This window comes from Acipenser ruthenus, chromosome 26 (genome assembly GCF_902713425.1).
Source record: "Acipenser ruthenus chromosome 26, fAciRut3.2 maternal haplotype, whole genome shotgun sequence".
In the NCBI taxonomy this organism is placed as follows: Eukaryota; Metazoa; Chordata; class Actinopteri; order Acipenseriformes; family Acipenseridae; genus Acipenser; species Acipenser ruthenus.
Genome location: NC_081214.1, coordinates 15,411,642 through 15,425,058, shown reverse-complemented (window position 1 = coordinate 15,425,058; position 13,417 = coordinate 15,411,642). Strand labels below are relative to the sequence as shown.

General features: G+C 39.2%; 1 protein-coding gene across 2 annotated transcripts; it reads left to right on the top strand.

Moving 5' to 3' along the window:
* Window positions 1-328: 328 nt before the first annotated feature.
* Window positions 329-11,936, top strand: LOC117430744 (E3 ubiquitin-protein ligase RLIM). 2 transcript variants are annotated; one of them, XM_059000825.1, is made up of 4 exons: window positions 329-384; window positions 4,716-4,906; window positions 5,771-5,869; window positions 6,297-11,936. In XM_059000825.1, exons 2-4 carry the CDS (start codon window positions 4,738-4,740, stop codon window positions 8,216-8,218), a joined length of 2,190 nt encoding a protein of 729 aa, XP_058856808.1. In that variant the 5' UTR covers window positions 329-384; window positions 4,716-4,737; the 3' UTR covers window positions 8,219-11,936. The 2 variants fall into 2 exon arrangements, with proteins under 2 accessions (XP_058856808.1, XP_058856807.1); XM_059000824.1 differs by lacking the exon at window positions 329-384 and adding an exon at window positions 1,013-1,215.
* Window positions 11,937-13,417: the final 1,481 nt, after the last annotated feature.

The window sequence follows — 13,417 nt, the reverse complement described above, 5'->3', positions numbered from 1 at the left end:
TCTTTAATTAAATTGTCCTTGTTTTTTATTTTAAAGTTACAGTTTTAAAAATGTATTTTACCAGGAAGTCACTGGAGATGAAGAATCTCTTTTACAAAAGAAACATGAAAACAAAGGCAGCTAATAATAATAGATATTATCAACATCACATACACAAGTTGTATTCTTTATTTCTACATTTGAGAATGATTCGCCTAACCGTGCAGTCCCGCGCATGGACACTAGGTGCTGCTCTAGTACCCTCGCCTGTCGTTAACCGCCTGCGTTGTGAATTCTGCCCACACCCTGCAGTTATTTTTGCTGCACTGAAGGGACTTTCTTCCTTTTCTTTTCTCCTACCACTGAGCTCAGTGGTTTCCGTTTCCTGTGGGAGACAGAAAGTTCGTGCGTAACCAATAATAACATTTATGGTTAACTAATGTTAGCATTATTTTTTCGCTATGTTCAGAGCTTTTTTTTATTTGCATAACTAATATATATATATATATATATATATATATATATATATATATATATATATATATATATATAATTACAGTATATATATATATATATATATATATATATATATATATATATATATATATATATATATATATATAAAATCCTACAATAACCATTTTATTCCATATATATATAGAGGTCTGTAATAATAGCATTTTTATTTTATGATTAAATGCATCAGTTTTGCTATCTTGGTTGCAGAATGAACTCAGTGGTTCTTGGTTCTACATCAGCTAATATATCGGTGGCTAGCTGCAGTACGTTGATTTGGTCTCGTTAAGAATTTTACACGGGATTTCATTGCACATGCATGTAGGATAAATTAGTGTACAGTGCGATATATTTCCAATTAGTATTTGTCAAGTACCTTGTTTCCAAAAAGCTAGTATTTGGGGAATTCGCATTTAGTCGTGTATTGTTGTACCGTTTATGAATGTCAGAACCTGTAATTAAAATGCTGTAATTATAAAACGCAGGTGGTGGTCTTTCCTCCGGGCAATGGGGGGCGCTGTCTATACACTATGAGTGGACTCTCTCGCGAGGCTTGCTATCCCTGGTGTGTTTCCGCCTTATCTCCGCTCCCGCTTCCGGTGTGTTTAGGAATAATGGAGACGCTGGCAGTTTAAGACGAAGGGAGACAGAGGCGAACCCGAAAAAAATACAAACAAGTTCTCACGTTTTAATACAAATAACGGCGACAGATTGAAACAGGTAAATTGCGTATTTAGCGAATCAACGGCTGTTGCGGAATTTTACCCATAATTGTGTTAGTGAGAATGAAACGATGACGGTGTTTAAAATAGAAACTCCTTGTTTATTTTCTGTTGTGCAGTGTACGGTGCTGTGCCTTTCCTTTGGTATTCACGTCTAAAAATATATACATTATAATGTGAGGTTTTCTGCACCACCTAATACTTGGTGTAAAGGATTACTGGGTAGCTGTAAAATTATGTTTTGTTTAGATTAAAACCGTATTTTTTTTAAAAGATCGAGGTTGGCCCTGTTAAAATATTTGAGTTATTACTGTCTGATGAGAATATACTTTGAGTGAGACTATCTATACGCATTGTTAGTTTTCTGAAGCTGTAGAATTATTCTAAATTATTGGTTTAGCAGTGCTGAGATGAAGGCCAGGATTGAAGTGAAATGGTTGTTTTTGACCTAGTTGCCTGGTTCACATTCATGGTGCCATTTTGTTTTTTTTTCTTCTTCCAGCTTGCCTGTACTTGAGATATAAAGTGATTACTGTTTTTTGTTCACCAGCAAGTCAAACACGGGCTTGCTATTTCAGCACATGCGTACCTGCTACATTATACTGTACATTTATATTCCACATCTTGTAAATGGAAAGCGAAGAAGACAGCGGCAATGCTACCTTGGTTAATGAAAATGAGATTTTCCAGTGTCATCAAGCGACTCAATAAAACGAGCATAAAGTATACTACATGTCTATCTCAGAAATAGTTTGTCATTCGTACGTGATTAGAAACAGAGATGGTCAGTCTGTTAGGAGACAAGGTAACGATTGATTTTCCAGCGAGGCATTGCTGTACATTGATTGGCACATCAATTGCCGTTGTTGACAAATAGAACAGAGACGGTATCTAGAGTTGATGATGATGCGAGATGAATTACATTAACTTTTATAAAATAACGTAGCATGTTTGGGGTTCAATTAAGCGAGAGTATATTTTGTTTTTCAGTGTCAAATTTGAATTAAAAATAGTGCTTCTGGTTTTACAATGACTTTTTGTTGAATAATGTCACCAATGGAAGTAAGAAGTTAAGCAGAGTGGCTGATTTAAGCTCATTTAGACGTGTAGCAGTAGTACTCAACACATTGACAAATGTTAAAACTTGTCAAATGTTTAGTATTGCACGTTCTGGAGTATTTTATAATCACGGAAGAAATGGACCATACTGTGCTTGGCTTGTTTCTATAGCAGTGAGTAGAAACAGTCGTGTGGGAATGTATTATAACTTTTTTTAAAACAAATGTTATCTTACCTATTTGCTGCCCTGTGTGTTCTCATTTACTGAAGAAACCAGACACCGTTTTCGTGAACACTTGTCAATACTGGAATTCATGTCTTGTGCTGAAGCAATCTTTAGCACAGAGTGTAGATGCTTCTCATTCAGGTGAGATCTTTGAGCAGATTCATTAATCTGTGGGAATGTGGTTGGAAGGAACAGGTAAAACAGCTCAGCCGAGACAGAATCAAACTTAGCCTTCTGTGCGCTATTGCACTGCAATTCAAGTTCCATCTGAATGTCTTTTGGTGCAGTTTCCACAGCTATGCCAAATGAATATGAAAAAAGCTGAAACGCCGCTCAAGTAGCACACGCAACACGTTTAGTTTTGCAGCAAACGCACTACCAGGAAAAGTTAAATCTGCCGTAGCTTGGCACGTTGGAAAATGAGGTTTCCTTGCAGCATGTGTTTTTCCTACAAACTTAACTTTAGCTCAAACGCCTTTACACCGTCGTACATTTCAGTTATGACTTGTTTCCAGCCTTGCAGTTTCATGTTTAAATTGTTGAGCTGTTCGGTTATATCGCAGAAAACCCCCAAATCACACAACCACTTTGCATCTGAAAGCTCTCGAATTTCTTTCCCTTTATTGTGCATGAAAAGTTATATTTCCTGATGCAATTCAAAGAACCTTGTAAGTACTGCACTGCGGCTAAGCCAGCCAACTTCGGTGTGGCACGGCAAATCACCATGTTGAACATTAAGCTCGGAATTGCTGGTGATTCAAACTTTACCCTGATGAAACTTACTGTTTTCACAACCGTGACTATTATGTGATCCATTTTCAGCACCTTCCCACACAGCGCTTCCTGGTGTAGAATACAGTGGTAAGTGTTGCTGGACAATTCACCTCCTGTAGTTTTTTTGCACACCAAAGCAACAAGCCCCCTTTTTTTTATCACACATGGCAGGTGCTCCATCTTGTTGTCAAGCCAACTAATTTCTGCCACTGTAATTTCATGTTGTGCACACACTTCATAAACTGTTGAAATATATTGTTTGCTGTGGTAGTGCCGTGCATAGCTGCAACATCCAACAGCTCTTTGGTAATGATGAAGTCTTTATCAACACCCGAATAAAAATTGATAACTGAGCGGTATCAGTAATATCTGTTCTCCCGTCAACAGCAAGAGAAAAGGCTACGAAATCGCTTGATTTTTCAGTAAGCTGATCTTGAAGATCGGTTGCCAGGTCATCCTCTCTTTCAGCCACGGTATTTCTTGAAAGACTGACATTAGAAAACACATGCTTTTTCTCAGGGCAGACTATTTCTGTGACTAAGCATGCAGTGTTTTACAATAGCACCCTCAGAAAAAGGCTGTGACGACTTTGCGATTAACTCTGACACAAGGTAACTTGCCTTTACTGCCACATCGCTCACTTTTAATTCGGCCACCTTTTCTTGCCTTTGCTTTCCTTCAAACTTGCTGTATTTTTCTTTGTTTGGTTTCATAGTGGCGCCTTAAATTGAATTCTTTCATCTGCAATACTTCCCTTACGTACAAAGCAAATGGGTTTGTCTTGCTGTTCTACAAATACATATTCAAACTCCTGAAACGATCTGGCTTCCTTATTGAATTTTCTTGGATATTTTGAGAGTTTGAGATTTTTGTTTTTTTTGTTACTGGTATTACTGTTTTTGACAGTCAGTACAGTGTCTAATGGAAAACACGCCTTCAGCACCAAGTGCGAGATATGATTGGCTGTCTCCCACTGTCTTCTTTGGCTCTGAGCTTCCTGCTACTTTTCTAATGGCTGATGGGATTTGGAGTTCTTGCGTGTAATAACCCAATAGATGCAAACTGGGCCCGGCCAAATTACACTGTAATGAATGAACTATGCGGGGGGCCGGATAAAGTACCTCCGAGGCCTTGAGTTTGACACCCCTGCTTTTAACTTATTCGTTGAAAATGAGAGTGTGGTTAGGAAGGGCTGCAGAATAGTTGCGCACACGCACACAATGTGTGCCGAAGGATTTGATCGAGACCTGAAGGTTTTTTGAGTGCCGACAGGAACATTCTCTGTAGCTATATTTTGCACAGCTTATCGAATCTTTTCATCGATTTCATAGTGATTGCAAACTTATGTTTGGGTGACTAGATTTCCAATTAACATGAACCCATATCCTGTTTGAAGAAGTAATTGTTTGTATTTGATGTTTTACATATTTGTATTGCAGAGGCAGGACTCCCCCTACGACGATGGAGAACTCGGACAGCGCAGATCAAGGAGGCAGCGAGCAGTCTGAAGCACAGCGACAGAGACAGCTGGATCGGCTGGATCGAGAGGAGGCTTTCTACCACTTCGTGAATAACCTGAGCGAGGAAGACTACCGGCTCATGAGAGACAACAACTTGCTCGGCACTCCTGGTAAGAAGCAGATTAACTCCCCCAAGGTGCAACCGTTTGTGTGTCTATTTAAAAATGGTGTCCTCAGATGTGTTCAAATAACACAGCTTTTTGTTGATATTTCTTATAGATTGAATTTCTGTGAGAAATATTCTTGAACTATTGAGAATTCAGTAGAAACCTTGTGGGGCTGCAGGCATTACATGTTCATTACAACTGCTGCATATTTAATCGTACATTTGTTCAATTTTATAGAGCATGGTATTGTGGCATTTTATCTGACAATATATTTCTACACCAAACTGGTGCTCCCATAGATATAAAAATATAACTCAGGGGGGCTGCAGTTGACATAAGATGTATGTTTCTCAACATCCTACAAGTTATATTCTACTTTTTTAGTAAATAAACTTAAATGAATTTTGAATAGTAAAAGTCTATACAGGTAATATATTAACAGTGGTGTTTAGAGTAACGATTAGAACTTGTGGTCATTTATTTGAACAGTTTTGAAGTGCTTCTTTTGTGTTATCTGAGTTGTTACCAACATTCCAACTATGTTACAAGTTCTTCTGTAGTGCTATTTACTCTGCTTGTCAAGTTCTTGGTGGGGAAAAAAACATCATGGGAAAGTGTATTTGCATTTTTAAGCATCACTCTAATGCTGGCCTCATAATTAAATCATTGGGCATGATTCTTGCAACGAGGAAACCAGAAATAATCATGGAACAAGCTACCACTGTCCCAAACAGTCTCTCTAGTGTCTATTCTATTGTGAATGGGAGGCTGTGGGACACAGGATTTACAAAGTGTCCACAGCTTTACCTTCAGAGGAAACAACGTAAATTACAAGAGACACACCTATTTTCTTTTTTTATCATTTAGGTGAAATTACTGAAGAAGAGTTACTGGGTCGCCTGCAGCAAATTAAGGATAGACCAGAGCAACAGAACAGCGGTGAAAGCAGAAATGAAGAAAATAGGGGTTTGTCCTTTCATTTGCCGATAGTGTAGTTTTGCTTTTGGTGCCGAAATGCATTAATTCTTGTAAATGTAAATGATCCATCTGGGTTTAAACTGCAGTCAACTTTTTTGGGTTTGGAAAGTGCCTATGCATGTGGCAGCCTAGCTGGTAAAAGCATAGCTTCCATTTCACTTTTTAATTTAGGAGACACCTGTGAATTAATGTGTGATTTTCAGATACTATAATGTACAATAATCAGATACTATAATATATATGTATTTTTTTATTTTTATTGTACTTCTATAAAAAGCATAGCATTTAGGGCACTGACATGAAGTATACTATGTAGACAAGACAGACTCTGTGAAGAACAACCTTATTTTTCTTTGTAAAACAATTGTAATAGATTCCTCTCCAATTGACACTGATTTTTGTTTAAATGTAACAGAAGATGGTCCTGAAGCCCCAGAAGATGGTTCGAACGGAGACTCCATTCTAGACTGGTTGAACTCTGTGAGACAAACTGGAAACACAACGAGAAGTGGCCACAGAGGGAACCAGTCGTGGAGGGCAGTGAGCCAAACGAACCCAAACAGTGGAGACTTTAGATTCAGCTTGGAAATCAACATCAACCGGAACTTAGCAGAGCAACAGGCCAGAGCCGAGGGGGAACAGCTGGCGAGGGAAGATGGTGAACAGCCTGAGACGATGGAGGGGGAGCTGCCCATGGACACCACTCCTGAGCCAGAGGCGCCTGCTACCGTCAGGCAGCCGGAGCCTGAATCGGTGCTGGAGCCCGAACCGCAGCCGGAGCCTGAATCGCAGCCGGAGCCTGAATCGGTGCCGGAGCCTGAATCGGTGCCGGAGCCTGAATCTGTGCCGGAGCCTGAATCTGTGCCGGAGCCTGAATCGGTGCCGGAGCCTGTATTGGTGCCGGAGCCTGTATTGGTGCCGGAGCCTGTATTGGTGCCGGAGCCTGTATTGGTGCCGGAGCCTGTATTGGTGCCGGAGCCTGTATTGGTGCCGGAGCCTGTATTGGTGCCGGTGCCGGAGCCTGAAATGGAGCTCGAGCCTCCCAGGCCCGAGACTCCTCCAGCAGTTTTACCTCCACAGCCCCAGAGTCCCGAAGTTGAGGAGCCCACTCGGAGGGGACAGCGAAGGGCCAGGAGTCGAAGCCCGGAATTGAGGAGAACTAGAGCTCGAAACGAGAGGAGCCGCTCGCCATTGAACCTCGGAGGGGAGGTTCTGCGCCGGGCTCGCCGCAGCACACCATTGCAAACGCCACCTTCTCCAGTTGAACCTCAGATTGAAGGAAGCTCCAGAACCAGACAGCATGTGTTATCAAGGCAGAGCACTGTGGAATACGATGTTCAGATGGAGAATGCAGCTGCAGGAGCAGACACAGACTCTGCTCCTGTTCCTGTTCCTGTTCCTGCTTCTGCTCCAGCAGAATCTGTAGAAGCCTCTCGAGAACCGGAGAACCCCTCGGAGACAGCTTCTAGCAGCGAGGCCAGTGCGGCCGGGAGGAGACCCCCCACCATCATGCTGGACCTTCAGGTGCGGAGAGTCCGTCCTGGAGAGTACCGGCAGAGGGACAGTATAGCCAGCCGCACCAGGTCCCGCTCGCAGACCCCCAACAACACCTACACTTACGAGAGCGAGCGAGGGGGATTCCGGCGCACTTTCTCCCATTCCGAGAGGGCAGGCGTGCGGACTTATGTCAGTACCATCCGGATTCCGATCCGCAGAATATCGGATGCAGGGCTTAGTGAGGCAACATCCATGGCCCTGCAGACTATGATCAGGCAGATAATGACTGGCTTTGGGGAGCTGAGCTATTTCATGGATAGCGACAGCGACTCAGACTCCAACAGAGGTCAAAACCCTGTGTCGGAGCCCCCGGAGTCACAAACCCCCAGCAACAGCAGCAACAGCTCAGTCCCAGAGACCCCAGAGCCACAAACCACGGAAGAACACAGGGACACCGCCACTGAAATCAGCTCACCTACCGTGGCCGGAAGGGAGAGCCGTGGAGCCCGGGGTCCCATCAGTTTAGAGGAACCCGGGTCATTGCCATTCCTCCGATTGGCACACTTTTTCCTTTTGAATGATGACGACGATGACCAACCCAGGGGTCTCACCAAAGAACAAATTGACAACCTCTCCACCAGGAATTATGGGGAGAATGATGCGTTAAAGACTTGCAGCGTGTGCATAATGGAATACATAGAAGGAAACAAGCTGCGCAAGCTTCCCTGCTCCCATGAGTATCATGTCCACTGCATTGACCGCTGGCTGTCAGAAAACTCAACGTGTCCCATCTGCCGCAGGGCAGTCTTGGTCGCAAGCAACCGAGAGAGTGTGGTCTAATAAAAGGCAACATATTAGATTATTTTTCTTATTTTCTGTTTGTGCAATAGTTAGCTGTAGTGAAAAATAAAAAACAAAAGAAGAAAAACCTGTAAATTTGTTCTTAAACGGTAGTGGCAGGAGTTTCCATCTGCATAAACAAATGTATTCCCTTTAATTCTTAATAGAAAAAAAATAAACATGTAAAGCTTTTTCTAGAGGTTCTGTAAGTTTTCAATGCACTGTTATTATTATTATTGTTATTATACTATGGATTGAAACATTTACCGTGCTTGGAAATATGTGAGGGTGGGGAGGTGGGGCGTTGGCGAAGGTAACTTATCTGCCCTAGCCCTTTCACTTTCACCCTAATTAATAGATTGCAGTGGCCTAACTTATTTGCCTTTACACATATAAAGATATAACCTAGCTTTTTTTTTTTTTTTTGAACTTGCATTCCTGGTATTGGGAGCACAAGAAGGTTATTTGTCAGGAGTAACTAGCTTCTTCGTATAATGGAATATGTGGTTTATTCCATGTTCTATGAATATAGGATCAGCTGTTCTGGTGATTTTATTGCACACTGTGAACAGGTGTGCTGTAGCCATTCTAACAGGTTGTTTCATCTGGCAAGCGAATGCCTCAAACTACCCTTTATATGCTTCATATCATTTAGTTAAAGTAAATTGGTCAGAATGCACCTATAAGGCTTGAAACTCAGGGTAGCCCTGCGTCCAGTACTTGGTTTCAGAACTACCTTTAATAAACATTATGTAAATTATTAGGAGTTTGAAGTTAATAAATTGTTCCTCCCTTATAGCTGCATGAACAAACCTTATTAGTAAACCTGCAGTTTACCATGCAGTGACGGATGTGATCAATTCAGAGCAGATTTACCAAGGGCCTGATTGTGCAATCTCCTGGAACCTGCTCATTTCATAATATACCTAAAGAAGTCATGTTTTAAAACCCAGGACTGGGTGCAGTGCTAGTGTGAGGTTCAAGCCCTTCACCTAGATGCTCTGATTTTTAAAGAGCTGTGTAATACTTTTTCCCCAGTCACACCATATTTTTAAACATTTGTCAGCGTTTGTGCTGAGAAGTGAATGCATTTCACTGAGTTGTAAAATGCATTTGTATATGTTGCAAATAACCAGACTGTTTTACCCTTTGGAAATGTGGTTTCTTTGCATGGTAAATAGTATGTTATTCAGATAATTTGTCCTGTTTTATATATTAAAAAGTAAAACAAAAAATCGTATTTAACATGTTTTGTACAAGTAGTAGTGACAGATTTGGGGAATCTTAATATGAAGTAGTTTGTATTAAAATCCAGAAGTCTATAATATGTAGTAACAATTGGTAAAAGTGTTTGATTGAACTACATTTAAATCAGAAATATATTTGGCTATCCCCATTCATATTTACATTCAAATTACCTTTGCCTTGCCCCATTAGTAATTTTAAGGACATTTAGGTTATTGCTAATTTTTATTTTTTTATTTTACTTTTTTGCATTCATCACAATACTGTGTGTCATATTTGGGGCTCTGTTTGCAGGTACAATTAAAAAAAATAAATAAAAAAATTGTATTAACTTAGCTGCCCTAAGTCCTAAAACAAATTAAATAATTTGGCACTATTGAAACGGCTTGGGAGTGAATTCCTCATATCTGTATAATCATCACAAGTCAAAACTTTTTGGCTATCATTCTTTTATCTTACTCATTTCTAACTTCTATTACTACAGTGTTTCATTCCACTACCAGAGTGTCAGTTATATTTTCAATCAATCTTCTGATTAATGACCTAGTACAAGCAGGATTGAGTGCAAAGATTGATTGCATTTGGCAAAATTTAGGAGTACATACTCTAGATAGCAATTATTTTACCTTTTCTGTTTATTACACATACATTGTTTAACCATTCAGTAAGAGTTCCAGTTTTGACAGCACTTTTTTTGAAAACCGTCTTTACCCCATAATTTGCTATCCTGTTTTAATGTGATTTCAGTGGTACTGCTATATGTAACATCTTTAAGAACGTTTTGCCTTAAGTGAATCATCATCCAAATTTATTTATTTGTTCCATCTAATATTCGTGCTTGGAGGTCTAAAAATGATACACAATTGTCTTATGCTCCAACAATAACTGTGTTGGTTGCTGGAGATAGTAATAGAATGCTGTTTTCACAGTCTGGTGGTATAACCAAAATATGGGTTGTTCAGGTTTTTGATTTTATATATCGAACCTGAATAAGAGAATACATATTTCTATTGCATTTTGAAGGGTACAAGAGGGCACCAGGGGTTGTATTTCTTCTGAACTTGTCGCCACAACTGCAATGGCAAAATAACCTTACGTTTAAATATCCACCAAATGCAGTTTTATTTTAAACTGAAAAATATAACCAAGCGCACAAAAGGAATTAGTTTACTATGAAGACACAATATTCTTTAAAGGAGTTAAAGCAAATAATTTATTAAATGCTGTGTTATTTGCTATGTGGATTTCAAATTCTTGGTTATATAAGAATCACACGTCTATCAGCAATGTTTTATAGTAACTATAAATTATTTAAAAATAAATGATTTTACAACCAAGAATTTGAATGGAGCCATATCACTGAATTTAAGGTTAAAAACAATAGCCTTTTAGTCCTTTTTAACTTTCAAGTTTGTGAAAAGATATACTTTGAAAGTGAAAGTTAATTCAAATAGTTCCAGTTGAACTGCTTATTTTATTAAACTTGGTAGTTTGATCATGAATTGATCATTTATGTTTATAGCTGTGCATCATTATTGGTGCATGTAGAAATTTTACACTAAGTAGGACTTGCGTCTGTTGGTTAAATCTGCTTAGAAAAGCTAGCATAATAGAGCTGACTGATGCAAATGTAGAATGAAACAGTGTTAATGTTTTTTAAAACCCCTTAGAATATTGTCTCCCATTAGGAGACTTATTGGTAGCTTTTCCCTTTTTTTAAGGGAAATTGGCACTTTATTTGGAACATTCTCTCCTAAGGCAAAGTGTGTGTTTTAAAGATATGCTGCAAAAAGTAATATGAAAAGTTCAGATCTTGGTCTTATTTTAGCAGTTTACACCGAATATACCAAGCAGTGGTTTAAGCTCTGTAGTTTATGTTTGAAATATTACTGATCTCCAGTAATGCAGATTGACCAGCTGGTGGTGCTGCTGCTGTCAGATAAAGATGCTTCCATACAGTAACACCATCCATGGTATTGTAACATTGGAGGTCTTGCCAGTTTACATAATATAATATTACAATTGTGCAATACAATGCTTGTGAGGTGTCAGGTGATGTATTTGATCACTTGCTTGTAACTGCTATTAAAGATGATATCTGAAATGTATGGATTTCATTAGTTCAAGTGAAATCCAACCCACTTTCATTGTTGATAACACCTAGAATGTAAGAGGCTTTAAAAAGTCTTGAGGATGAGGTTGTTTCTTTCATTGAATAAATCTCTCCAGAATGAATGTGCTGCTGCTTCTCTGCTCTGTACAGGATTTGATTAAAATGTGTTCATTTTTCAATTTTTTTTTTCTAACTAGAAAATGTGGTACATCATAATTCTGCTTAATTGTTCATTCTGGGAAGTTGTGTTTGATTTTATATATACTATGTACAGTAGATATAAAAATCACTTTGCAAGCTGGCGAGTGTGGTTATTTGTAAATAATAAACATGCATGAAAAGCAGATCTGTGCAACAAAACTGGCTTTACATTGTTTTTAATTGTTTAAAACTTAATGGACTTCAAAATTTGCATTTGTGTATGATGGGTCATGGTTATAAAGTATTACTACATTTCCATGTTCTGTGGTGTAGTATAATAATTATTACATCATCTATTTTGGATAATGCCGTTTCCTTCAAGAATTCCAGAGTTGACTTAGCTATATGCTTTGGGTCGTTGTCTTGTTGGAAGATACCAGTCAGCCTACGAGCAGTACTGTGTAGAATGTTTTGATACATGACTGTATTCATTCAATCTTCAATCACATGAATGTCTGCAGTCCCTAAACTGCTAAAACACTCCCATATCATGATTGAACCACCTCCATGTTTAACTGTAGGCACAAGGTATCCTTCATTAAAGGCTTCCCTTTTTTTTTTCTCCAAATATATTGTGGTCCATTTATGGGGAAAAGTTATGGACCAGAGAATTTTGTTGAAAGCTTCAGATTCCTTTTCATATTTCTTGGCAAATTTTAGAACATTTGTTTGATGAATTTTCTTCTGTGTTCAGGTGGCTTTTGTACAGTTCTTCAAAATCTTTCTTTAAGTCTTATACCTGTAATTTTCTTTGGGTGTCCACTTCTTTTAAGCATTTCAGTTGAATTTGTTCTGTGGTAGTACTTGTTTATTGCTCTAATTTTGGTATTCCATATTTCTTTTGATATTGTTCTGTAGCCATTTCCTTTGTTGCAGTTTACTACGAGTGCTTTGCTCAAATGTGAATCCAACTCCTTTATCTTGACCATCACCTGCCGTGTTGCTAAAATTTTCAATAGATTTTGGAAATGATTACCCCTTTTCTGGCTATTGACTTTAGTGTGTCACACTCATAATATTTAGAGAACATGAGAGCTTCCCTTCATAACTCTGTTGAGAGTGCACCTCAGTCCTGACCTGAACATCCCTCCCATTCACTTTGTATCCTTTGTCTGACACATGCTGAATTACAGTAGTTTATAAAGGACTGTTGGGTGCTAATTTGAGACCACTGGTGATCCCCATGCTTCCAAACGTGTAAGCCATGAAAGTAAATTCCTTCTGTTCACACTGCTTAATAAACATGGTATAATAAAAGCAGAGGGTATATTTGCAGAAAATAAGTTGTCTATTGTTACATTTTTATTTGTGCTGTGTGTTGAATCCTATATAGGCTGACTTGTGCAATTTTGCTCATTTTAAGTAGTTTTTTCCAGTTTGCATCCTTCTTTTAATAGTTGCATGGTACATCTTCGAAGGGAATTTGCACGTAAACTATGAGACGAGATGTTGGAGGCGGTTGTGCTTTCATTGATCAGGATACTGAACATGTCACTCGAATTGGCAGTGTGGAGTAGTGGTTAGGTCTTGGGACTCTTAACTAGAGGGTCGTGGGTTCAATCCCAGGTGGGGGACACTACTGCTGTACCCTTGAGCAAGGTACTTTACCTAGATTGCTCCAGTAAAAACCCAACCGTATA